This window comes from Lathamus discolor, chromosome 3 (assembly GCF_037157495.1).
Source record: "Lathamus discolor isolate bLatDis1 chromosome 3, bLatDis1.hap1, whole genome shotgun sequence".
NCBI classification, from domain to species: domain Eukaryota; kingdom Metazoa; phylum Chordata; class Aves; order Psittaciformes; family Psittacidae; genus Lathamus; species Lathamus discolor.
The window spans coordinates 3,697,951-3,724,903 of record NC_088886.1 but is presented as its reverse complement, the minus strand read 5'-3'; the positions used below and the strand labels follow the sequence as shown (position 1 = coordinate 3,724,903).

The 26,953-nt window shown below is 43.0% G+C and overlaps 1 protein-coding gene across 8 annotated transcripts in view; it reads right to left on the bottom strand.

Annotated features, from left to right (window-relative positions):
• The window catches only part of DOCK7 (dedicator of cytokinesis 7), a 110,843-nt gene that overhangs the window by 68,121 nt on the left and 15,769 nt on the right, over positions 1-26,953 (bottom strand). For all 8 annotated transcript variants that reach the window (XM_065673180.1, XM_065673175.1, XM_065673176.1 and 5 more), the window contains exons 3-13: positions 15,993-16,168; positions 15,749-15,817; positions 12,691-12,820; positions 12,372-12,584; positions 11,891-11,976; positions 9,683-9,749; positions 8,266-8,415; positions 6,226-6,306; positions 3,993-4,158; positions 3,194-3,336; positions 948-1,041 (exon numbers count right to left, since the gene is read on the bottom strand). In XM_065673180.1, coding sequence (XP_065529252.1) covers positions 948-1,041; positions 3,194-3,336; positions 3,993-4,158; positions 6,226-6,306; positions 8,266-8,415; positions 9,683-9,749; positions 11,891-11,976; positions 12,372-12,584; positions 12,691-12,820; positions 15,749-15,817; positions 15,993-16,168 — 1,375 coding nt within the window. The remainder of the gene's footprint in view (positions 1-947; positions 1,042-3,193; positions 3,337-3,992; positions 4,159-6,225; positions 6,307-8,265; positions 8,416-9,682; positions 9,750-11,890; positions 11,977-12,371; positions 12,585-12,690; positions 12,821-15,748; positions 15,818-15,992; positions 16,169-26,953) is intronic.

Here is a 26,953-nt window from a genome sequence, read left to right as displayed (position 1 = left end):
TGTATCAGCTCTGTAGAAAAGGGCTGGGTGAGAGCAGTGACAATAAGTCAACGTCCAGAAGAAAGCTACAACCATTCTAAGATGTATTAGCGCAGTGTCGTGGGTAAAACATTGCAAATTTGTCTGCTTTACTTGGCATGAGGGCTTCAGGGCAGTAGCGTGGCCAGTTTAGAGCTTGAAGAAAAGCTGGACAGATTAAAGAAACTCTACCAGAGGGTAACAGGCTATTTTAAAATCACAGCCTTTGAGGAAGGGCAGAAAAAACCCTGAGATAGGTTAGGCTACAAAACAGAGGTGGGTAAGAGTGAACTAATAACAGTATTCAAGCACTTGAAAGGCTGAGGTAACTGCCCTGAAGGCATGCCAGACCACCATCAGATTAATTTGCAGCAAGGTAATTTTGCAAAGTTTTCTTAATACCTAGCCTCACTCCAAGGACAGCTGAGTGCTGGAAGAGATGGACTGAGGAAGAGGTAGGATTGCTGTCACTGGAGACCTTTACGAACAGGTTAAGCAAATATTGTCAGAAATAGCACAGGTCAGGGGCCTGTTTCACTGCTGGTGTGCCAGCATTTCTATTTCCCTTTCTCAAACAGAGGTGGAGTCTGTTCCTATTAACCAAGTGGGAGCCAGGAAAGAGATCTCTCAGCTAGAGAGTGGTATTTACTCAGTGGTATTTTACAAAGGCTCCTCAGCCCCTGATGGGTTTAGGGCTTTGGGGCTTGCATCCTCACCTCACAGATACTACTCTTAGTGTGACAGGAGTTGCATGTGCACACAGACCAGTGAAACACCTGCCAAAATGCCATCTTCAGTGCTCGTGGTCTACCGGGGATTGCTGTCAATGACTTTTTAGGGTTTTTTTCACCTGCTGATTTATAACGACTGGGTGGCTACAGGGAAGGACTAACCAAATGCATGTGAGCCAGAAAGATCTCATTCAATACCTGTGATGGGTCTCAGTCTCCGCAGCACTGATGATGGCCGCTTCATGTCAACAAGGAACTTGTACAGATCATCATCACTCAGGCGATCACCCTCCTGTGGGATGTTAGCAAGAAAACAGTTATCTACACAACACTTCAGGACTGCGAGAGAAAGAATAAACCACCTAATACTGCAGTATCAGATGTATCAGTATTCCTGATACCAAAATGTACCTTCCCAGAACAAGGTGTTAACATTAACATGCTAAATTACCGTTCATTTCTCTATCCTTTTCCCTTCCTTTTTCCCGTATTAATCATCATGACAGCTGCAGGAACTTCTAATTGAAAACCTTTTCTCTCCCCATCAATATTATCTTTTCCCAAACTGAAAATGGCTTGTTAGAAGATTCCCCCCAAATATCCAATTTTTAGCAAGGATAATAGTTTGAAAAAGTATCCGTCATTCAAGTAGTGATCCTTGTTCCTTCTCTGCCTTTTCTTGGGTATAAGTCTAAAAGAGCCTCACTTCACTGAAGTGTTAAGAAATGGTGGGAAGTAGGAGGAGCCTGTTGTTAGCTTTGCTTGTGCCACATGCTGGTAGCTCACAACTCTGTTAATTATAGAAAATATACCTCTGCCACTCTATAAGTATCCAAAAAGCAGAAGATACCTGATCACAACGGTAATAAGTCACAGTATGACAAAAAAGATGCAAATGGAAGGAGAAAAACCGCTTGGTACTCAATGGAAGAAAACAAAGGGAAGATAAAAAATAAAAGAAGAATCAAGCTTAAAATCTTCAATCAACATTAGGCAATTTTTAAAGGACAAATTAATAAAAGAAGCTGTTTGAAAGCTGTCAAGTGAAAGCAACCTCGACAAAGGAAATAAGTAAAGGCTTTTGTAAATCATTATTATCTTAGTGACCAGGTTTAAAGTGCTGTGTATTACTTCTCACTTCCTACATATTGGGTGCCTACGTTTCAGAACTGGATTTTATCAACACCCCAAGTGAAAGGAACTTCCTGTGCTGCTGTCACTGAGACCCCAGAGGTACCATTCACAGAGCTCAATTCCAGTCATACTGAGTTTCAGGATAGCACAGAGTACCAGAGACATGAGTAGCCCTCCACTTCCCTGGTTTTCACCAGTATAACTCAAAGCCCTTGGTGACATCTCTCCTTGTTTACACTAATTATTTAAGAGCAGACTTTGGATGGCTACCCACAGTGAAAGTGGCATGGAACCAAAACAATCAGAAAGGGAAAAAGAGAGAGTTCAACCAACTTTCAATATATAGAACCTAAATCTTTGTATTCCCAATGATTGAGAAATCAGTCCAAAAAGTAGCTGGTTATACAATAGTAAATCCCTTTTTAAACACAATGTCACAAAGGTGACATTGAAGTAACGATTTTCCTTAACCAGATGTGGCATTAAGCAAACCTTAGCAAAAATCAATGGACTGAAACCATTTTCTAAGCTTAACTAAAAATTTTATTATGTTTAATGGTGGTTTTTAATGCTTCTCAGGAAAATCCCGAGCTCTGGCTAAGAAGAGCTGCCACTCAGCAAAGCAGCATCAAAGTGACATGCTTTGCTTTCTCAGGTACCCCTGGATGTGGCCAGGGAACTGATGCCAACCTCAAACCACATTGATGAACTTGGTTCTGATGAAACTGCTGATGTTTCAGTGGATTGTCTATCACCCAATGAAACCAAAGGAGTCCAATGACCATCATGATGAAGGCTATGCAACTCCTGGACTAGAAGTATCTGGAATACTTTTTGGTGCATACTAACCCAAAGATGTTATCCTCAGGTTTGTGAACTCTCTTCTATAAGCACTTTTCCAAATAGCATTTAATAAAAGGCCAGGCAGGGATTTTTCCATGTTAGAAAAAACCTGGAGCAAAATAGACCAGTGTTCTCCTGGAGAGACCCAGATCTATTAGTTGGAGTCACTATGCCATAACGATGTTTTATCATTCAAGTCAAAACTAGCTAAAAATTCCAATTCCATACAGCAATTATCCATAGTAATCTTAACGAAAGAATCCACCAATGGACTCTGGACCCCCAGAATTAAGCACATGATATAGCAAACCCACCGCATGCTGCTCAAAGACATCCTGTGTTCAGGGAACAGACACTCCATGCATTGAAAACATCACAAATTAATCACTCAGCTCTAAACTGACTTCACATGATCAAATCACTCTGTCCAAGGAGCAACTCCTTAATTAAACAGCTTCATACAATACCTGTTTAAAGAAGTTTGTCACTGTCAGAGTAGCTGGTCTAAAACTGCTCAGATTGCAAGCCTCATCCCCACTCGTGGTTCTCTCTAACGAACGCCTCCCGACAATACTGGAATTCCTCCTCTCTGACCACGATCCTTTACGTTCTTCAAGAAATAAAAGCAAAAAGGGAGAGGAATTACAAAAAAAAAAAAGAAGAAAAACAATAGCCCAAGAGTCTACTTTTGACCAGGATTTTCTACACAGGACAGTAGGTGCTGCATTCAGAAATTATGCAATAAGCGTGATAGAAGAGGTGGTTATGCTAAGACAATCACACTCCTGAGGCATCAGGAGGCTATGAAGCACAGCTGACTACTTCTGCTCCTCTCACAGCAACCTCACCCCAGTGCCTTACTGCTATTATAAAAGTCTTTATCCTGTGGAGATTTATGTGTTTCTCTTGCTCTGAAAGATGATGAAGTTGGCAGTTTTGGGGATGCTGAAGAGCAGTTTCAGATGAGCTATGTGGTTCACAAAGATTAATCCACTCCTTTGGAAAATGTTCATCAGCCTGTAACGCTCTCTCAGTCTTAGAAGCCTGGTTTTAAATAATATAACAGATGGTTTGCTTGTAAAATCCTTGAAAGATAAATCCATTTGTTATCATGCACTTTTTTATTTCAACCATGACCCAAGACTATCAGAAGGCTCAGGGCAGGGGGAGGAAAGCGCTAAAGGAGCAATGGCAGCTACAGGGTATGAACCAAGGCTTCAGTAAACTCTGGATTTGTCCACGTTCCCTCATGCAGATGTACTGTACCTCCTGTGCCAACTTCAACTTCCGTGGAGTCTCTTTCCAAGCTTCCAGCGCTGCTCACAATGTTCATTAAATGAATGGCTGTCCAGGCAAACGGCATCCGATACTTGCCTAGTCTTTGGCAAAACTGTTCTGCCTGGCATTTCAGTTTTTCCAACTTCTCCTTATTCTGTGAAGAGAATATTTAATCCAAGAGATTAAAAGGAGAGGAATAGGAGCAAAGGTTCATATAGGAAAATCAGTAACACTGGTATCTTTTCTACCTTGCAGTGATTCTGTGCTCCAATAGCACCTTCTAGAGGAGGATCACTAAGTGCTGTGCAAACGGACCTGTGCTTCACAAAACTGCCATCAGGCCAACAGTACCAGATGTGGGACAGCAGGATAGCCCTAAGGCAGCTGGCTTCATGCTCCTCCTGAATAGCCTGTCAAATCCCAATGAGCTCATCTGCCCACTGCCCTTTCACAAAAAGCTGAATTTAACTCTCTGAAGTCTGAAATGGCCTTTCTTAATGTGATTTTAAGCCAGACGCAGGGTTGGGTGAAAACAAAGAGCACTCTGTTGCTCACATTCTTCTAGTTCAGGATACGCTTATGCACTTTGTTGGGAAGGAGATCTTGACAAAACACCTTTTCACCCACATTCCCAAGCATCCTGCAACTCCTATTCCAAAATTTCACTTAGGCACATGTCAGCTTAGTGATCACAGGAAATGTAGGGTTTTTACTTATGCTACTTGTATACCTGAGGTGAAAAACATTCATTTTTCATATTGTGGTGGAGTGATACAAGGACAGAGACAGACCAAAAAATGTGAACTTCTTCAGCTAAAACATATACTAGAACTTTAGGAAGGCAAAACTTTGTTAGAATTTGGTTGAAACTAACAAATGAACAGCCCAGCTCCTTTGAGAAAACCATAATGGAAAGCCTCTGATCACAAGAAGTGCTGGCATCTCTGTTTTGCCCTTCATCCTGTCCTCACTATTACCCTTTGATCTTCATTTGGCTCAACCCAATTGTACAAAAAATCAGGAGCCATTTCTGAGATCCATAAGCACTGGTTCATACTGTATGTACTCAAGGTTTCCTTTACAAGCTTACTTGCACCTTACAAACCAGAGTTGTAAAACAATATACTGAGCTTAAGTTAGAGATCTCTGACTGCTAGTAAAAGCAGAGATTTGCTATACTATAACCACTATCGTAATGGAGAAAGCACTTCAGAAAAACAAATAGCAGGTGAAAAGACCACAGCAAGTCCACAGGCCAGGTGCCACTGAATTCTGCAGGTGCTACCAGCATTCCTCAACCTACCAGCTACAATTCCCACCCAGACTCCAATGTACTACCAATGAGCAACGCACTGCCAACTGTAGGGAATAAAACTCCTCCCCGTGAGGAAACCTCTGCTTTTAGTTCGACAAGCAGACAGGCTGCATTTAAACATGTGAAGGAAACGCAAAGAATCAGTCCAATCGGGCAGATCCATCCCATCTGCTGCGCTTGGGAATGCCCAGGACTTTACTGCACAGGACAATGCCCAAACTGTTGAAGACGTGGATCAAAGAATGTTAATGAGAAACAAAACACTGAATTTATACAAACATAAATTTCTCTTACTGTATGTAAAGAGAACTGCTGTTGAGTGTGGCCCTTCTTATAAATATTATTACAAAGATTCAAGGAACAAGAAAAATCGGCAGAAAAAAAGAACCAGAAATGCCCTGCAATTCAAAACCAGACCTGACGGATAATCTCCTGTTAACATATTTCACCCACTTTAGGACCCTTCTAGAAGAAGGCAGAGGTACTGTGATGGGGTTAAGCCACAGAAGCAATGGAAAAGTTGTGATTTTACTGCAAATCCACATCAAAGGCTGCTCCACTTGACCCCAGCTATAAGCAGGCAGCTGATCCTTTGGGACAGGGAATCACAGATGACTGAGCTTGATGGTAACCACACATCTCCCCTGTCAGCTGCAAAACCTGATGACCTTTAACTACTCTACCCCACTTAGGCATCAAGATTCAAGGGTCTTTGACTCTCTTTTGGCTTTTAGAATTTGACCAGATTCTTACTTAAAATTGGATTCTTTTAATGCCAGGAACAGTATGAATGGCTGTTACAGTCCAATATGGAAGAAAATGCTGTATGTTTAACTTGTTAATAACTAAATGCCCTAAAGCACTTGTAGCAAACTGAATCAAAAAAGAAATAAATAGGATTCCTACCTTTGCTGCATCAGATTCTTTAAAAATCATGTAAGGCTCTGCACACTCCCCAATATCTCCCTGCTGTAACACTTTCTCCAGCTGAGAAGGGAAAATGAACCATTACAAGGACATGTACCCAGCAAGGATTGTTAAATTAAACAAACACTAGGAAGCAAAAAACATTCTTTCAAAAGAGTTAAAGCTTGATTTCCCTTTGTGAAGCAGGGACCAAGCACTGCGCTCAAGTTGTTAGAACCATTAAGCTCCCAGATCTCCAGCTATAACTGAATCACAAGCGTAAAATATAGGTTCAAAGGGAACATATACCACTCCACTTTGGTTTGATCTGTTCTAAAGCCACTTTCAGCTCATGTTTGAGGTCTTAAAGACAGCTTAAACTAACTGTCTTTAGCATCATCTGTTCTTATTTCTGGTCTCTGTATTAAGGGCCTACTGCAGCGCACAAACAGGTGACACAGATGCACTCAGCTAATACAAGCACTATTTTAAATATTATATTATTTTTATAATTATTTATTATGTTAAATTATTTCAATAAATATATTTTTATAGATTTAGAAATTACTTTAATTTTATTATTTTTATCTTATTTAAATATATTATATTAAATAATCAGTGTGCTTTCAAATCAAATAATGAAATAATCAAATAATTGAAGTCAGCCAAAGCGCAGATGTTTGCTTCTGAAGTAACACAAAACTGCTTAATGCCCAGTTTCTGATTGAAATACCTTCCCTACCACATCCGTAAGACTGTTTCTTTCAGAAGCATCCTGGCCCTCCCTCCCACACCCACTGCTCTGTACATGCTGTTACTAGATTAGAACATCTTTCAACTTCTCCCATGCTTATAAAGCACCATTCATATTCTCTATTAGTAGAACGCCAAGAGGCTTCCACAATATAAGGAACTTTTCACCAAATCACCTGGTGAGTTTATGCTGTTTGAAAAGTGGTTTCCCAATGAGAAAGACCCATGTGAAAATTCACCTGATAAGGCACATGATGCATCTTACTTGTCCCTGACTAGGTCCTTTTCACTATCAAATCAAAAAATCCCCTACGCCACCAGCTCCTCTTGGTTTTACAAGCATGAATGTGCAGTCACAAGCTCTTTCAGCCCCATCCCCATCTCATAAACATGGGGTTCTCTCTTCCTCATCTTGTAAAACTCAGAAGAGTGAGTATGTGTGCACAAGTAGAACGTGAGTTTTAGAAGGAGTTCAGAGTCATGCCACAGACTGGAGATCAGAATATACTCCAACTACTGAAAGTCTTACTCTCCCTTGGGACTGTTTTGTCATGCCACAAAGCCTCAATTCATTATCAAAAGCTTATTCCTCATTTAAGAAGCAGTTTATGAAGGGCTTGCACAAACCTCAGTCCCCAGGGTTCTTAAAACACAGCACTTAGGTAGAAGGCAATGTAACCACTGCCTGTGAACTGAAAGCACACATTGAACTCCATTTTCTTTACAACAGGATGATTTTTTACGCAGAGACCTGACAAAAAGCCCTGATTCAAATGCCAGCCTGAACTGGTAACATTTGTGCTCTCATTGAATCAAATGAAAGAAGAGACTTTCATACAGGACTGACCAATGTGGCATTTTACTTCAGTTATGGTTCTCACCCTCTTAGCAATTTCAATCCTTAAAGACCTATGAAAATCTGGCTTAAGAGCATAGATCATTTTAGAAATGAGATTCAGATCAATATGTATTTTTAGATCACTAACTTATCTATCACCTTAAGGAGTCAGCACATTGTTTCATATGAAAACCAAGGTCAAGCCCCAGAAAGCTGCTCTGTATCAAGCAAACCTTTGTGTTCTTTTCAGTTCTTCAAGAATACAGTGCTTATCTCCACTGAACTGTTTCAAAGGAACTTAATGTACCAAGTGAGAATATCTGAAATGAAACAGAATTCCGCTCTCCAAATATAAATAAGAAGTAAACTCGTCAGCCAGACCTGTTTGTATTTTATGTTAAATTGAAAACAGAGACAATGATAGTTCTCATTTCGCTCGTATTTCTTACCTTTATTACTAGAAAGACATCTTGAGAGGGGTACGTGATAGAAAAGATGGCAGATCTGGCCAGCGTGGATATAGCAGCAGGGGGAACATGTGGACGGAGCATTCCCTTCATTTGCTCAGAGTTTAAATCAAAGTAGAAGTTTTCTGAAATCTAAGGAGGAAGTTGGGTAGTTTCAAGTCATACTTCTTAGTTTTAGTGAACTCTTCATGAACGAAACGGACAATTTCAAAACCCAAGGTTAAAAAATCTACCAACGGTGCCTCCTTTCAAACTATAAAAGGGGGAAAAGATGCCTTTTCATTAAGAAATCAAGGCAGGGCAGCGCGAAAGGAGAAAGGAAATGGAGCTAACAATACACACTACCTATAACATTTCCTCCAACTCATGTAAGGTGTGTAGTTCCATCACAGGAATAGGAATTACAATTGCTATCTGAACTGAATATATCAAAGTATCAAAATAGAAAATCATCTTTCAGATCATTCACAGAAAGAACAACGCATCCTGAAAGATGAACAATGAGCTTTCCACATTGAAACACCAAATCCTTGACTGTACCAAGGCCTCAGAGCCAAAAGGAATGTGAGCTGGTGTTATCAACACCAGAGGTCACTAAAGAACTTACTACAGGAGATGGGGGGGAGAAAAATAGGAGTAATGAGATGATAAAACTGGCTTATGAAAGTGATTTAAATATTAAACAAAGTTCACATAATATTCCACATACTCTCATCTACATAACTTAAAACTCAATGCATTAAATTCAAGTCTTAAAGAGATAAATGTCAAAATGCATATTTTTAACATTTTTTCTCTCTACTTCTGCTAATATCTTGAATTAGGAAAACTAAGAGACTCTTCAAATATTAAATACAGAACATAAATAGGCGAATAAATGTATTTTGCACTTCCTATAACTTAGATCTTGGACAGACTCCTCAGTTTTGTTTTGATTTTAGCAATTTTAGCGTGTATGGCTTCCTTGTGCATTATTACAATGGTATTTGGACATATACCATGCTGAATCACGAAAAAGATATTAAGGAAGTCACAAAGATTTAATCGAAATAAAAGGTTTCAGTTACTGAAGTTCTCTCTGGGGAAAAGACTTCTGAAAGCCAAGATTGGACAATATCCATATTCTGATCTCAGGCACTCAGAAATATCATCAGAAATACTCTGATTTTCTAATAATAATATAATCTGTCTAGAAAAGTGGTTAGACTTCAACTGTTTTACTAAGCAGAAGAACACAGAAGGTGGCTCACAAAACGGCCTCATCATTCTTCCAACCACTAGCATGCCATTGCCTTCATAAAGGTTTGTTTCCAGAATTAATTTCTCCCTTTTTTCTTTATAGCTACCAGCTTTGTAACGCTTCAGTGGAAATGTGCTTAGAAAGTAATTAAAAACCTACCTTTTTCTTTTCTTTAACGTCATACAAAGCCAAACTTGCAAAAATGGGCTCGATTTCTATTTCAAATCTTGAAAGAAAGAAACAGATAACATGAGTTGACTTGCATTTTGTAAGAAGGAATTACCCACCCTCTCCCCACATCCTTCCTAGGTGATGGCTGACCACTGTTAAACCAAGAGGTCAGCAACAGCTGAGCCAACCTAAGGGACTGCTCCTGCTGAAAGGGGAAAATTGCTCCTGTTTTCCCCCCCATTCCTCTCCTGTTCTACCTCTACATTGCCTCTGCTCTCTTCTACTAGGACATGCATTGATGATCCCTGGGCCTCCTAAAAGCCATTTCGACTCATTGACCCAACAGAAAGGTTGGGATTAGGGTCACAGGACATACAGCATACTTCTATAAATGCTTTTACCTTCTTCAAGTGCTGTTTGAAAGCTAAGCAAAGCAACATAATAGCTTCCTTAAAGGAAGAGGAATTATTATTTGGATACCTGGACCACTTAGCTCCTCTGATTACCTTGAGAAGATGCCCTCTATGCTAATTTCCTATGCTGACCTGTCAACAGGGCTAAATTGCCAACTGCTCCCCTCAGCAATATTGACCAGAAAGCTCCTTCCTCTTGAGTCAGGGACAGCTATTTTGGCAATGTTCAACATTAAACTCTTGTCAGAAAACACCAATATCTCAAAGCCTCTTTCAGAAAGATGTCAGTTTTTCAGAGTAACTATTACCAAGTATTTATGCTGAGAGAATCACTTCCAATGAAACCATTAACCTACCAAATAGAGCTAAAGTTATTGTCAATCATCTGGGAAGCTAAAGAAATCAGAAAAACATTTAAAACCTCTCTCTACATCCAAGGGAGCAGGGGCTGAAATGCCCTTATCCTGCCTGCACAGCCTCCCCATGACATTAATGTCTAACCCACAGTGAGATACTCCCATGCACCAAGTCCTTGCAGAGAGCTCTCAGCTTCTCAGCCTGGAACTCCTTCTTCCAACAGGAAGAACAACAGACAGGACTGCATCACCTAACAGGTAATTTCTCCAGTGTGGCAACAAAGGTGAGATTAACCTGAAAACGACCCTGCTTAGGTCATCTTAGCCTTCTCCCTGGGGAAGAGGCTATCTATTTCTCTTTGTGCCACTAAGATAGTGTGATCTTGGATGCTTGCTATTGCAACTGTAAGCACAGTTTCAGAGATTACTATGGTATGCAAACAAGCATGTTTGTGAAGATCTGATACAAATTCACAATCAGCAAGAGATGCTTAAATAGCAGAAATCATTAATTTCCACCATCTAACTTATTTATGCTAAAGACACCATCCTTGGGAGAGGAAGTTCCACAGCTACCGCATATTATGTTGTTCCAGTTCATAAAAGGCTGCAAAATCAGTTCATCTCTATGGCTATATTAGGTCCTGGAATACTCTACGAGCAGGAGATATGTCCCACACATATATCTCAGTTATGAGCCGCAATGTAGTCTAACTGGAGCTCTCTAATAAGAAGGGTTGACCTAACTGAGGACACAGAAGATGAATACAGCAGTGTGGAAAATCAGTTTTGTACTTTATTTCTCCAAGGGAATAACAGTAAAATTTTACCTTGTGTTATTAGAGAAGAGTTATAGGCAATGAACCAGCTGCAGGTAACCCTATATTCAGGAGCTCCACTTCATTAAACTTGTTTAACAGGTTTCTATTCCTTCAGTTAATGCTTGCTAAGTATATAAAGTCTTCACTCTTAAAGGGACACAGTCAAGGTTGTTGAGCCTAAACTTCAGCAGATCTTTGGCTGTCTCATGTTTTAAGGCTTAAGCATTTTTCACCTTTTTTATTTGCTGCCCTCTTCAGCATCCTTGTTAGAGGGCTGAACACCAACGACTGGCCAGCTTCAGAGCCCTGAACGAGGGCAGTGAAGCATGAGTGCTAGCAACATGGACAAGTATAGCTGAGACTGTCTGGAAACCAACTCAGAGGTATTTTGTATGTCACACCAATATGAAGAAAGTCTTGAAGATAAAACTGTCTGATGCACAGTGCTGTGTAACTTACTCTTTACCGAACTAACCTTTAAGCCTATGACAAAACCAATGCTACATCCCTTCAAGAGTAATAAACAAGGCAGCAGAGTTATTCCAGATGCACATGGATGCAACAGCAGACTTCAAATTCTCAGATACCTGTTGAAGTGATACTTACTTAAGGGACAAACACTTCACCAGGAGTCTTTGGCCAAAGTGCTCTTTGGGTACTTCAGGGACACTAAGCCGTTCTATAGGCTCCTCCTGAAATTAGAGACACGACACTTGTACAAACCACTAACACCATTAGGAAGCAAACATATGCATCACTTTTTTCTTCTAAGACACTAGCACCAATTCAATCCAAGGCTTACCAGCATGTTGCATTTAGCAGCAGCTATAAATATGCTGAATTAAATCCCTTTAATGTTTCTACATTATAGAGGATTGCATAACCATAAAGGAAAACCAATCTTCTGAAAGTAGTATCTATGGCAAGACAACATGCTAAAGAACATGCAACCCACAAGACAGCTAAGGCTCTCATGGATGTTAAACACAGGTGATCTTAACTCCTTTAAATCCACAGCAGACTGACAATTTTCACATTCCTTACATCCTTAACTCTTTTAGCCTCACCCACATGCATATAAAAATACCTCATCTGGCGCTGGATGTAGTGCAAAAAGCTCCTTATGCCTACTGGACTTCCTTTGATCTTCATTGTGGTGGTCTATCTCCTCATTTGGGGTTCGGTCCAGTAGGTTTGGAAGAAGGGCATCTGGAAGGGAGTTCTTCAGGTCAAAAATGCTGCATGCCCAGCTGCCCCGGGGAGTATCGTCAATTGACATTGAGCGGCGTTTAAGGTCATCCTGAGATTCAACAAATTAAAAGCAACTTACAATGGGAAAGGGACTGCACTTTGAAAACGTGACTATAAATTAGGTTTTATGTAGGAAGGTTTTAAAGGTACAGTACTTGCTCATCCTGGTAACTGTTGCCATCTGGAGCTTCATCAGACTCAAAGATCTGTTTGGGGAGCCCCTTTTGCCTCTCCTTCTGTTTGTCTAAGGTGTTGGGATTAAATCCAGTTCCCAGCTTGTGATATCTGAAAACAGAGCATTTCAAATACACCCTTAATGTCCTTTTTGACCCCAAACCCAGAAGCAGAATTACAGAACAAACCCCATATTACCAAAGTGGGTCCTCTCAAAGCATAAAATGCTCTCTGCAAACAGTATTTCCAGCCACCCTCCACTGTAGCTGGGTAATAATCCAACAACAGTATTCCAGTCCTACAATGTGACTCTGTTCAACCCTACAGCAACCCTGGGTGATGTCAGAAGTATTTTCAGTGGCCAGTTAAGGTCATCATAAAATGTGTAATTGTGATGCCAAGCTTAAAACAGGCCAGGAACATTAGGACTGAAGGCCAGGAGTTCTGCTGGAACAAGAACTGAATTGGAGCAGACACTATTAGGAACCTGAAAATCAAAACACCAACTTCAGGTAAGGCTGCATGAAGTGCTGAAGTCCTAAGCGCCTCTGGAACATATATGACTTCCCAACCCCAACTAAAATCAGCATCTTCCCATACTACCTTTATAAGCAGAATTGAGTCCTTCAGAGAATTCCAGGGTGTTAGGTAGTAAACAGTCTGTCTACTATTGCTGACAAGATCAGATCTCTTTGACTAACAGATTTTTTCATAACAAATGGCACTATGTGTATATTCACACACACAATTTTTGGATACCAAATGCCACTATATATATATATATATATTCACACACACATATGGCCAGAACCACAGCCTTCTTACAATGTGCACTCTAAGTCAGTTCCTGAAGTAGTGCTGGGGTCACAGCTAGAATTAATTGTTCTTATCATGCCCTGTTACTAAAGTTACCAGAGAAAGATGCACTGACACGTGAAAACTGTGCTAGCAGTGAAAAAAGGGGGGAGAAAAAGGAGGAGAGTAGTTTCCTCTCAAGGTTATCATTCCTGAGAGCTGAACAATACAACCTGGATAACCCGCACTGGGAGGTCTGCATTTCACTCACAGCTCCACCACCAAGTGTAAATGCATTCCAAATCAGAGCTGACTTCAGAGGTGTTTGTGATCATTGCTGCCATCAGACTAACATACAGAAATTATGCCATAAGGTTGAAACAAGAATATGCTCCTGTTTTTCATGCCAGTGAATAAAACTTCTCTACCTTTTCCAATACCACTGCAGTAATCACTGAATAGACGGATTTGCCTGTCCCCAAAAATGTTTTGGTTACAAAGAACTGTAGACAGAGATTGACATAAGGATTATTACCCCCGGGGAGGGGGGGAGAGATGGATGGCACATTCGAAGATATGTTCTTCCAACGCTAAAAGAGCTGGATTTTGTGCTCCCAGAGCTAGCCAAAGCGCTCATAACCGTTCAGTAAGATGGATTACGAGAAACCCATCAGGATCCTTGCCTGAAAAACTACTTAATCCTTCCCAGCCAGGCCTTCAGGTTCTTCCTCTGCTCCAGCAGTACCCCTTCTGTTTCTACCCACTCCAGCACCATGATTTTACCCATGTTAAAACTGCTATAAATGTTCATAGAAGTGCCTCTCGTCCTCCAAAGGGGCAAGAAAACTTCTGACTGTAGCTCAGCAATCTCCCATCACACCTTCAACCCACTCAAGCAACTTCGTTGTCTTTAGCTTCCTGCCTTCCCTGACACAGAACACAACCTGCAGCTGCTCCACACAGGCCAAAAAGCTCTGCTGCCTCCAACTAGAACTTCCTCAGGGCAGGAATCACAGCCAGGTATTCCAGGTACCAGTGACAGTCACTGAGAAACCAAGCGGTGTGCTGGCTGGCTGGGTCACGTTGTCCAAGCCTACTGTGCATTCCAGACTCTGCCCACGAAGGCAGGGAGTTAATAAAGCATCTGTGTCTCTCCTGCGTTTCTTTCTGGGTGAGGGTTTTCTTTTGGCATGAGATTACAAAACACATTTTTATTAGGTCATCTCAGCACTGCAAGGCACATCTGCAGCATCCCCTGAAGCGGTTCTCAGGACAACATTAAACCAGTGAATTGTAGCAACTGCCACAAGGGCAGAGCTGTAGCTGTAGTCAAGTCATTTGTAGGTGATGCACATCACATGGATCACTTACTCCTTGACAGCAGCTCTTGAAACCATCAGACTTTCAATCATCAGAGAGAGCTCCAAGTAAAGCTACTCAGAAACCTTCCTGCTAATTTGCATGATTCAAGCAATGCATGTATATTCTCTTAACCTGTTAACTCATTGGGTAAATGCTGTCATAGTTCAAATATTAACAGTTATTTGTTTAAATTACATACTTTCTCAAAGCTTCTTTGGGACAAACCAAAGCTGCAGAGGGCACCTTATCTATTAGGTGGTTGTGGCTGCACATAAATCTTACATTGTTACAAAATTAATGCAACTTCTCTCTAAAAAAGAGCTAAAAACACAGGGAACAAAGAAAGAAACAAATGCTCAAAGCAATTTTACTTGGTCGCATTCCCTAATTCCTCTCCCATTCTAAAGGAGCAACTGCTGACTACAATGAACTAGATTTGCAAAAATGCCCCAAGGGATTTTGATGTCTAAGATCTAATTTTCCAAACACAAAGCTTCATTTCAGCTAAACACAAAGCATCAGTTCACCCGAGCTGGGCAATTAAAAGCCAGAGCACATGGACTCAGTAGCCAGGACAATAATTTATATCATAGAATAGGTTGGGTCAGAAAGGACCTTAAGATCATCCAGTTCCAACCCCCTGGCATGGGCAGGGACACCTCACACTAAACCAGGTCACCCAAGGCTCTGTCCGACCTGGCCTTGAACACTGCCAGGGATGGGGCATTTACCACTTCTTTGGGCACCCTGTGCCAGTGCCTCAGCACCTTCACAGTGAAGAATGTCTTCCTTATATCTAACCTGAGCATCCTCATAGCAGCCAGCCAACCCGCAAAGCTTTAAATATGAAATGAAGCTGACAAACACCACGGGGGAACTCACTTTCTGTTCACAATCGCCCAATCTTCCGTGTAACTCCTTACACAGTCCCTCACATGGGGGTCCATCTCACTGTTGAAAGAACAAAAACATCTTCAAAATCACAGACATGACAACGAATTCTGAAACATTCCCACTTCCACTGAGGTTTGGATTTACTCTTCCAGCCAAAAATTCCAGGCTTGCAGATACTCATAATGTAGACAATTGATTGCCTGGAGCAAGGTGTCACCCTGTCACCTCCTACCTCTCTTCAGGCACAGCCGACACAAGGGTTCGACATTCTCGAGGGGTGTACACAACCTCAATGTCATCAGGAGGAAACTCAAGCAAGTCCCTCAGGGGTCCGGACTCCACGGCAATGGGGTGTGTGATAAGGTAGTCCTCCAACTCAACCGGGTCCACTGCTTCTGTAAGTGGTACCTGGGGAAAGACAAGTGATGGAAGGGGTCTTTAAACAAGGTGAAAGAAAACAAAGAAATCACATTTTACCTTGTTTTTTAAACCAGCTCCTCTGTCTTGTTGAGGAAACGTGATCTAACATAGAAACATAGAATGGTTTGGGTTGGAAAGGATCCAGTTCCAACCCTCCTGGTATGGCATCAGATGATAACTGACTTTAATGGTGCTAACCTTAGCTAATACACATGACAAAGCTGTTTTTCATGTCTTATCTGATATTTCTGTGGATATTTCTATGATGCACACCACCATCATCTCATGAAAAATACAACCTAGAAAAAGGATTTTCATCTGTTTTCCAGAAATGCATCACTCAGCACCAGAAGAAAATGTGGCGCGCACTTTCCCATGTGTATGACTTAGGATTTGTTTCTATCATGCTCTGATCACAAAGGGAACCTTCACCCTGATCCATGATGCAAGCACCCTTTCACCCTCCAGCACCCCAGACAGGAATCCAGAGCAGGGGCTGATATATCAGGAACTCAGGAAGCCACTGAACTCTGTTAAGACTAACACTAATCTGAATTAAAGCCCTTCTCTGGGGAACACAAAACACAATGTTTGTCTACCACAGGTACGAGTTTAACCACCTCTTCTCCCTCTTATTAGGACCTTTAGTGTCAATGGATGCTTAAAAATCATCTTTACTGGGCATAAACCACCAAAGCGCAAGGAATAACTGAACAAACACAGGAGTGGGAAGCAAGTGCATTTCGCCAGCAGTACTGATCTCTCCATGCTGAAAAATGTGAGCTTCTTTTAGATACAGGAAAAAAAGACAATTGCATAAACTGGATAGATACTCCCACCGCATAACTGTGTATTTTTACAGATGATCCTGACATCATTATGCTATGTGGCTGCACATAAACATAGACATTAAGAAACACTAAAAGCAAGTTTTGAGGAACCTGTCTCTACAGCAACTGATGGGTTCCTAGAATTCCCTGGCACATCCCAGTGAGGCTGAGGGGTTTAACGTGAGCCACAAAACCACATGAAATTCCAGCTGTTTTTCTCTACTACTTCCTCTTCCCTGTCATCCAATGGCTCTGGGGCATGGAACTACCCTGCACCTTGTCTTCTGCTGATGATGACTTTAAAAAGAACACTTTGTACTTAAGGTGTAAATGTGCTTCTCAATAGAATTGCTGTGCCAATACCAAATTCCAGCTTTTAACCTTCTATTGCCAAAAGGCAAAAGGAAAAGGACGTGGCTAACACAGAGGGTATTGAAGGAATACTGCAACTTTCCTAAATGGTATGCCTCCAGCGAAGTCAGGTGAACAGGAGCAGGTGACTTCATGGCAGATACGGATCTGGTCCACCAAGAAATATGATGCCTGGAAACTCAGCACTTAGTTGTCCAATTCAGGTAAAAGATACAAGCTACTTTCTGTGTAAAGAAATACACCACCATCACCATCACCTTCACCATCTATTTAACCCTGACGCCATAACCTTTTTTTCCCCTTCTAATCCTGAACTCTAGAAATGAACTAAAAGGATGTGACTTGGGGGACTTCTGAAAGCACAAATCAGACACTTTAACTGTTTTCATCACTGCGAAGCTCCCAATGAGCAGAACGTGTCGTCGCTCTCTCCCACATTACACTTAGCATGTCATCACCTCACGCTATCTGCTTCTTACACACGAACAGCTCCATGTGGCACTAGAGAACTGACAGAATGTCCAGCATTGAAGTGTGGCACTTTATTACTGAGGAATTGCTAAAAGTCCATGTTTTCTCAGAAGAGCTGCTGCATAATAGACCTCAGAGCAGCCTACCAGTATCTGAAGGTGAGCTATAGGGATGCTGGGGATGGACTCTTCATTAGGGACTGTAGTGACAGGACAAGAGGTAATGGGTTAAAACTTAAACAGGGGAAGTTTAGACTGGATGTAAGGAGGAAATTCTTTCCTGTTAGGGTGGTGAGGCACTGGAATGGGTTGCCCAGGGAGGTTGTGAGTGCTCCATCCCTGGCGGTGTTCAAGGCCAAGTTGGACAGAGCCTCGGGTGTGATGGTTTAGTGTGAGGTGTCCCTGCCCATGGCAGGGGGGTTGGAACTGGATGATCTTGAGGTCCTTTCCAACCCTGACTATTCTAGGATTCTATAATACTACTGCTACTTTGTGTATGATCCTTTCTACCCACAGACCTCAAAACCAAAGAGTAAGACCCAGAAATTGAGACTCCTTGTAAATGAAGATAAAAATGAGAAAATCACTGTGTGAAAGGTGCAAAGGCATTGGGTAGCAGAGCTGCTGGGAAAAGGTCCTCCTACGGCTGGTCCAGAGCCCCATCCACAAAACAATGCAGTTCTGCATTGGCACTCAAAGCGCCCTCACTGGAAGAAGGACAGAGGGTTAAGGTAGCCTCAGAAGGTGACTCAAAGCTGCTTAACTGAGCCTGGTTTTAACCCCAAACATTTTAGGACCAGCTTGAGTGAGTCCAGAGGAGGCCACAGAGATGCTGCGAGGGCTGGAGCAGCTCTGCTCTGGAGCCAGGCTGAGAGAGCTGGGCTGGGGCAGCCTGGACAAGAGAAGGCTCCTGAAGGGGAGGCCTGAGAGCAGCTCCAGTGCCTAAAGGGGCTGCAGGGAACCTGGAGAGGGGCTTGGGACAAGGGCCTGTAGGGACAGGCCAAGGGGAATGGCTTGAACCTGCCCGAGGGGAGACTGAGCTGAGCTCTTAGGCAGAAGCTCTTCCCTGTGAGGGTGCTGAGGCGCTGGCACAGGGTGCCCAGAGAAGCTGTGGCTGCCCCATCCCTGGCAGTGCTCAAGGCCAGGTTGGACACAGGGGCTTGGAGCAAGCTGCTCCAGTGGAAGGGGTCCCTGCCCATGGCAGGGGTTGAAGCTGGATGAGCTTTGAGCTCCCTTCAACCCAAACCATTGTGTGATTCTATGGTATTTCGAATCCTCCCCTCCACACTGGCAGCTCCAAAGCTGAGGCACCTTCCAGTGCTCAGCAAAACTGAGCTGCCCACACAAGCACTGTGTCGCAGTCTGCAGAAACATTTACCTGTGCATCTCCCCAGGATAACAGAAAGGAACCTTTCCCTCATTCCCTCCAATCATTGTAACCCACTCATCCTGATTAAACAGAAGAATATCACAAACAGACAAGGAAAAAACTCCATATTAGTACAAGGTGGAGGGGGATACGCAGGACCGAGCAGACACAGGGCAGAGACTGGCACTGCCCCAGTGGCACTGTGTTTCCCCATTCCTGGCATTTTACATCTCACATTTCACTTGTCCAACAAGAGCACCGGAATGTGTTGGACAAAAGATGAATAAGCTTACTCTGCTCATTGAGAAACACCTGATCGGGAAAGGTGGCCAGCGCTGAGGAGCCTGGGTCCATGCTTCAAGGGCTTCCAAGCCCTTTGTACACCTCAGGATGAGGCCCAAGGTTGCACTTCACAATCTCCCCATTTGTCTCTTCGGGTAACAATTGTGCCATGAAGATGTAAACAAACATAAAAGTCAAACCCAGAAGCCTGTATTAGACTCACCATCTGTGCAGCCAGAAATACTGCCTAGCACCTGAGTAAACAGGCCACACATAAATCCAGGGCTATGAAGAGGAACTCCTTGGTGTCAGACTATTGGCAGATAAAAGGCAAGCACATCGAAGCTTTAGATATTTGTGGGGGATGAAGTGATGAACGAGGAGGAGGAAATAAGGATGAGCAAATGCACCGAAAGGAAAATGAACCCAAATGGTGTCCCTGCATCTGAACTGAACGATGAGAGCTCCTCTCACGGCTCTAACTACTGATGGCTTAAAGTTTCCTCTGCCCTGCTTTAGGCTCCTGCATCACTCTGAAGTTGTGGATGAGACCGAGAACAGACAAGAACATACATGGGGCTATTCCTGTGTCACTTGAAATTGCCATCAAATTGAATGGTAGGAGTTGGATCAGTTCAGATAAGGACCAGCTTATCCAACCTCACCATCCCAGCCTCACCACTGACAGAGGAGCAGAACCTGCTCTATCTCCCACCTCCAAGTCTCCAGGCCCACCTTAATTCCTCTTAACACCAGGAAAAATTACAAGGCACCCAACAACCAACTCCCCAGGCCATTAGCCAAGTATCTTCCTGGCCTACAAACGTTTCAACTTTACCCTTGTCCTCCAAGACACGCAGGCTGGTTTTCTTCATCAGACTTCCAAAGGGAGAGGGACAATTTCAGTCAAGTGTTTGCAGATGTGCAATCCATTCACCAACTGCTAACGGGGGAATGGTGGAGTGTTACTGTACGAGATCATTGACAAGGTGTCCATTTCTTCCAGAAACCAAATAGCTGTACAGGAGCTCTGACCGTCTTCCCAACCAGGACTATGGAATTGTCCGTAGCAATGGCAAAACATGCAAAGGAAAGCTCGCTCCCCAAATCATGACTGCTGCTCTTTCAATAAATACTCTTTGATTTTAGGCAAGCTATAATTACAGAGCAAATTCTGGACAACCTTTCAGACCGGTCCTTAACATGGTTTTCACTCAGTCTTTATCCCAGGATCAGACTCTGCCACCTCACCCAGGGCAAGTGCTATTCTGGTGCTATTAAAATTAATAGGACTACTCAGGGTGAAAGAGGCCACTCGGTGTGAGTAAGAGGGGCATAACCTGCTCCCTGCCAACGTAAGCACCAGATACACCGAACTGATAAACTGAGAGCACAGGAGAAATCAAACAGGACTCTCTCCTTTTCAGACTTACACATCACTTGCAAATAACAGTACTGCATATCTATGTCCTTAACCTGACCACAGACACCCGCCCTGTCAGCTTGACTAAGACACCAGCCTGATTGATTTGGCTTATATAAACTGTTTAACACACACGTTCCATAGGGGCATCTGTGTTGTTGCAGTTATGGCTCTCAGCAGTTGCACTACAAACCCTATTTCAAAGGTTTACAACTCTCCTGCAGCAGGGACAGTCAAGCTTTCTTCTTTGGGGCTGTATTATTCTTCACCGTTATATCCCCTTAAAAGCTTGAGAATAAAATTCCATTTCCTATCGACTTTGCCCTTCTCTAGACAGCAAACATTGTATTTTGCTGTAGTTTTAGTGCACCTCTACCCGAAATATGTCACTCTCCTCTTTATTTGCTTCTTTTGAGCACTGGCCTGTATCATCATCATCAGTTCCCAACGAAGCATCTGCACAGATCTGGCAACAGAGGCAGGAGTCACTTTAGCCAAGCATCTCATCCAAGGACTACAGGAGCAAAGGGCTAACACAGAGGGAAAGCTACACTCAGGGCACCACGCTGCAAAGGTCATGGCTTATTCCACCCCACCAAAGAAGCAAAGAATAACATGCAAAGGGCAGATTTGTATCAGACTTGCTCTGCTGTGGCATCCCTGAGAGGACCACAACCAGCTCCCTCATGCACAAACCCTTCTGCACAAGCAGGACTTCACATGTGTCCCAGTGACCAGGGGTTTGCTGAGCAGCAGTGGTGGCTGGACACTTTTTGGCTGGACAGGATGCTCGGACATCAAGTCTAGGTTATGCTTTGCCAAGAAAGGTTGGACCAGATGATCTTTTGAGGCCCCTTCCAACCTGGGATTCTGGGATTCTATGATGCCTCACTAACAAAGGCAATGGGGACACTTGCAAGAGATGCACTTTTCATCATGCTCTAGAAATGACCAAAGGATGTCTTACATCCTTTCAACATTTCAAACGCTTACATTTAATTAGCATGGCATTTAATTAGCCATCCTTACACGTCCTTGCTGGAACAGCCTCCCCCTCAAGTCTGCTGCCTTACTGAACCAATGACACCTACACTAGTACCTAAAGACTGAAGGTCTGCTCTCCTGGGCACTGTGCAGAAGCTCCGGAAGGGATCACAGTAGCAACTAGGGCAGAAAAGGAATTATTAGCATCTCCATCTCACAGATACTGACTGAAGCACAGAAGAATCATAGAATCAACTCAGTTGGAAAAGACCTTAAAGATTATCATATCCAACCTTGGAAGTCTTGCGTAAATCCTTGCTGTTTTCCCTGATGTCCACAGATTTTGCCTGAAGGACTTTAACCTACCCTTTCCCTTCGCAAACAGCTGGGCAGAGGGGATAATTCTATGTCCTGTTCCAGAGGTTTGTTGCCTAACTCACACGTGTTGTACTGAGCATCAGGAGTAGTCTTGTGGGACATGCTCTAAGCAACACACTCAGTGCCCAGCTGTGATTTTGCAGGCTCTTCCAGCTAGTTTGTGTCAGCACAGTCACAAACAGCACCGTGTCCCTCACCTCTCCTTCTCCCTCCCTCACCTCTGCCCTCCCAAGATGCCACAACAGCATTTTCAATGGTTATGACGTGATGGTTTTGGCATGATACATCTGACAGAACAAAGATTTGAACCCAAGTTACTCGTGGTCCAATCCAGCACCAACTTTCCTCTTATCTAAAGGGAGATGTGTAATTCCTAAGGGCAGAGACCCAGTTTCTGTGAGGATCACAGTACAATTTGGGGCCCTGTAAAAAGGATAACAGCAAAGATTGCAAGGTTATACCTCCTGTGCAGAGGTACAATTCCCTGCAAGCAAATCATAAGGAACCTTGAAAACCCAGCCATGCAGAACTCCTCGTCACAGGGTGGACCCTCACTATCACATTTACTCGGTGGTTAGGCAAAATCAGGGTGATATCTCTTGCCAGTTCTGAAAGCAGAACAAAGTTCCACCTTAACTTCAATACCTCCTTAAATACTAAAACAATTTAGAATGTGCTAAAGCTGTGACAGATTGCACCAAAGCTTTGAATTCCAAATTAATGCCGACTTCCCACCCACTGCCTCCCGGGGCAAAATCCTGGAAGGACAGAAGAAGCAGATTAACATTTCAAAGCTGAGCCCCAGCTACCACTAGGTCTCCAGGGCAAACAGTCACTTCCCTTGTCCAGCATTCAGGAATGCAGATGGCCCGTTCTTGCTGTGGCAAAATCCCTTCAAGGGATACTGGGATCTCAGGGAACAGGAGTCGAATCTGATGTGCTGTAGGAGGGACTCAGTGTGAATCGGAGGTTAAAGGAAATGTCACACACTTGAAATGAAATTTGCAGGCAAATTCAAGAAGGGTCACACTAAGAGGTTTGGGAACATGAGCAGTGTAGTATTACCCACCGCCAATGCTCGAGTCATTGAAAAACAGGTTTTACTGGCATAAATCCCATTTTCTTTCACCTAATCACTCCAAAAATGGTCATCACTGGACCCAAATCCTAAGAATCGCATCTCCATCTACTGCAGTAATGTCACTACTGTATTTCAGATAACCCATACCCCTACCTCCATAAGCCTGACGCCTGGTGAGCACAGAGAACTCCTGCATTTAATTGGTTTTGGCTGCATTTATAATGCATGGAAATGTTCAAACGAACCACGGAGATTCCTCCAGAGGCAATCTCTGCCCTTCATCAACCACAGACAGCTCCCAGCCCTCAACAAGGATGACACCTCCCCTGCCACAAAGTGCTGTCATTACCTCCACAGGCCTGCCCACTGCCTCTGGAATGCAGTTCCATATCTCCTGCCCTGCTCTAGCTCTTCGTACTTCTTTTGCATGGCGCTTTGAAAGATGTAATTACTCCAGAGAATAGCTGATGGAAGTCCTTCATTTCAAACTGTAAACATGCCTCAAAGACTTCTGTCAGCATCCTCTGTCACCACAAAAATGGTTTCAGGAATAGTCTGAAGCCTCTATTTTTAAGTCCTGAGCATATTCAGTATTAAGTTCTGGATGCTTTTGACAGACAAGCCTAATGCTCAGCAAGGTGTGACAAACACATGTAACGTCACAATGCTTGAAATGGAAAACGCCTCTAAAAAAGGGAATATTTGCAAATGTACCTCCCTCCATGTAACACGTCACAGCCAGTCACAAAACCAGCGAGATGGTTTATGTACAAATATTGCTAGGTTATTTGCTGTTATAACTGGTTGCTAATGTAAGAAGCCATTTGGGTATAGAAATATTCATATTAATCAGAGATAATTAGTTATCTGGGAATACCAGAGCAATTTCTTATTAAACCCAGCAAGACACGAGCCTCCAAGGACAGGCAAGAAGAAGGTATCTTCTTTGATGACTAAGAATCATGTAATTTCATCAGGAGAGTATCTGAATAACACACAGACGTTGGTACAGAAAACCAAGGGCTGAGACTGATCTGATAGAGCAACCCTCCAATGAATTGTGCCAAAACTGAGGGCGCAGAGGCTGCGACAGTGACAAACTCAAAGCTCCATTATGAAAGATATGAAAAAGCCAAACAGTTTGACCAGAGACTGCAGAGGAATCACAGACTTCGCACTTCTGGCAGGAACACTACATCAGATCGGTGGAGATGGATCCCTCCGGACCCTTAGGGCTCACAAGCAAACCGTGGTGGCTCTGAACTGTGTAAGCTGAACCATGGTAACTGTGAACGTGCATGCTCTTCTGAGTGGAAAACACTTGGCACATCCACGTCCCAAATAGCAGTGGACAGTTTATCCAGTGGATGGATGGATTAACCATGAGACACATGAAGATGCCAGAGCTGGTGCTGCATAGAGCTGCCTACGACCCTCAGCTCAGGAGCAGCACAAGAGCTTCACCTAACAAACCACGCAAGTCCAAGCCACCTTTGGGCACAGACAGTCCCAGTGTCCATGCACCTGAGCATCCCCGAGAGGCCAGTATGAGCCCCAGCACCCAGCCAACCCCTGCAGCAGCACAGCCATCACCAAGTAGGTGTCAGCCCATTGACCCAAGCCCCATGGACCACACTGGATTTCCAGCCTCAAGCCTCTTTGCCTGCTGTTCCAAGCTGAGTACCCCTGCGTGGTGACAGCATTGGCCAAACTGGTACACAGGCTGGGTGCATCCACCCCACCTGCCTAGCCCAGGTAATAGAGACATGGGTCTCATTCAATTCAGCCTGGCATTATAAAGGCTAACAATGCATTTTAGAAGATGTGGATGGGCTGAAGAGGATCCAGAGAAGGGCCACAAAGATGATCCAAGGGCCGAGAAGATGTATGAGGAAAGGCTTAGAGAGCTGGGTTTGTTCAGCCTTGAGAAAAGAAGACTCAGAGGAGACCTTATAACCACGCTCCAGTATTATAAGGGTAGCTACAAAGAAGACAGCGACCCCCTTTTTACAAAGAGTCACATGGAAAAGATGGTGTGATGGGCACAAGTCACTCCTGTGGAGATTCCGACTGGAAACAAGAGGAAAAAGTTTCCCAACTGGAACAACCAGCCAGTGGAATGATCTCCCCAAGGATGTGGTGGATGCCCCAACATTGGACACCGTTAAGATTCACCTGGACAGGGTGCTGGGATGTGTAGTCTAGATCATGGTTTGCCAAGAAAGGTTGGACCAGATGATCCTTGCTGTCCTTTCCAACTTGGGATACCCACTGCTGCTTGCTGGGACCATGGCAGCACTAGCATGAAAGACTGCAGGCAACCAACAGGGACTTGAGACTGAATATTTTTCCATTGATTTGAATCCAACATTAAGGAATTGTTTTGCAGTTTACAGTATTAGCAGCATTTCCAGTACACATCAATTCATTTATGCGTTTGATTCCTGAAAAAGATGTGTCACAACTAAGTTTCATAAACAAAACCCAATAAACAAAACCCGAACCATTCTATAATCTTATTGTTAAACAGCATTTTTAGCCTCTGAGTATTTCTTAATAGGCCTGCCATGAATGCTTTGAGTGGCCAAATTTAGTTGGCATAATAACATTAAGTTAAGCTTAGTTATCTCTGATAAGGTGTGAACTGCTAAAGTTATTGCAGACTCACCAGCTCAACACGTAAAATGCTTGTGACCCGTACAACAGGACCCACGACTGATTGTAGAATTAGTATGTGGCAGTTTTCATGCACTAAAGAAAGTGCCTGCACCACAGCAGAGTTAAGTGTGAGCAATCCCTAATGGGAGGAGGCAGGGAAGAGGATGTGGATGTGGATGCCTCTCCCATCCTCCCTGTCTGATGAGGATAGACCATTCCGCAAGGCAGGGCAAAACCTCCAGGAAATACATATAATGGGAGTCACTTGTAAGCCTTAGTCTGCTTTGAGAGAGCATTAAGACTTGGCTCATTCTCCTTGTCGTTTTAGTGACTTTGGTGATAAAATTACTCAGCTCTGAACACTTCAAAACACCCTTTTCTGCACCACGCAGGACATTGTCACGTTTTCCCTCAGTGTTTTCCATTCATTTGCACAAATTACCCATTCTTCTTTTAAATGCTAAAATGAACAATGAAAATATACAAAGGAACCTATATTCTCTCATTGAATAATTAGATACCAGCTTTGAATACACAACCAAAGTCTGACATCCAATACATCCAAGACAAAGCTTCAACTAGCCCAGATAATGCCCATAAAGCCAGCAGTGCTTTACAAAGATATGTCAATGTCAGCACCTTTATTTTCCATGGAGAAAATGGAGCACTGAGATCAGACATGGTCAGATCACATCATGTCCAAGAATCCAAATCTCTTTATTCCCAGATGAATTAGCATCTCTGATATCTCACACTAACGTTCAGCTATGCCTTAACATACACCAACAGACAGGAAATAGTACCTCTCATCCTCTGGAAGCTGCTGTGATTTGTCTCTAAAACAAATGAGTAGGCATTCGTTCTTCTTATTTGTAAGTTCTGTGTTAAAATGCTGCTCTTCTAATTAAAATATAAAAATTAAAAAA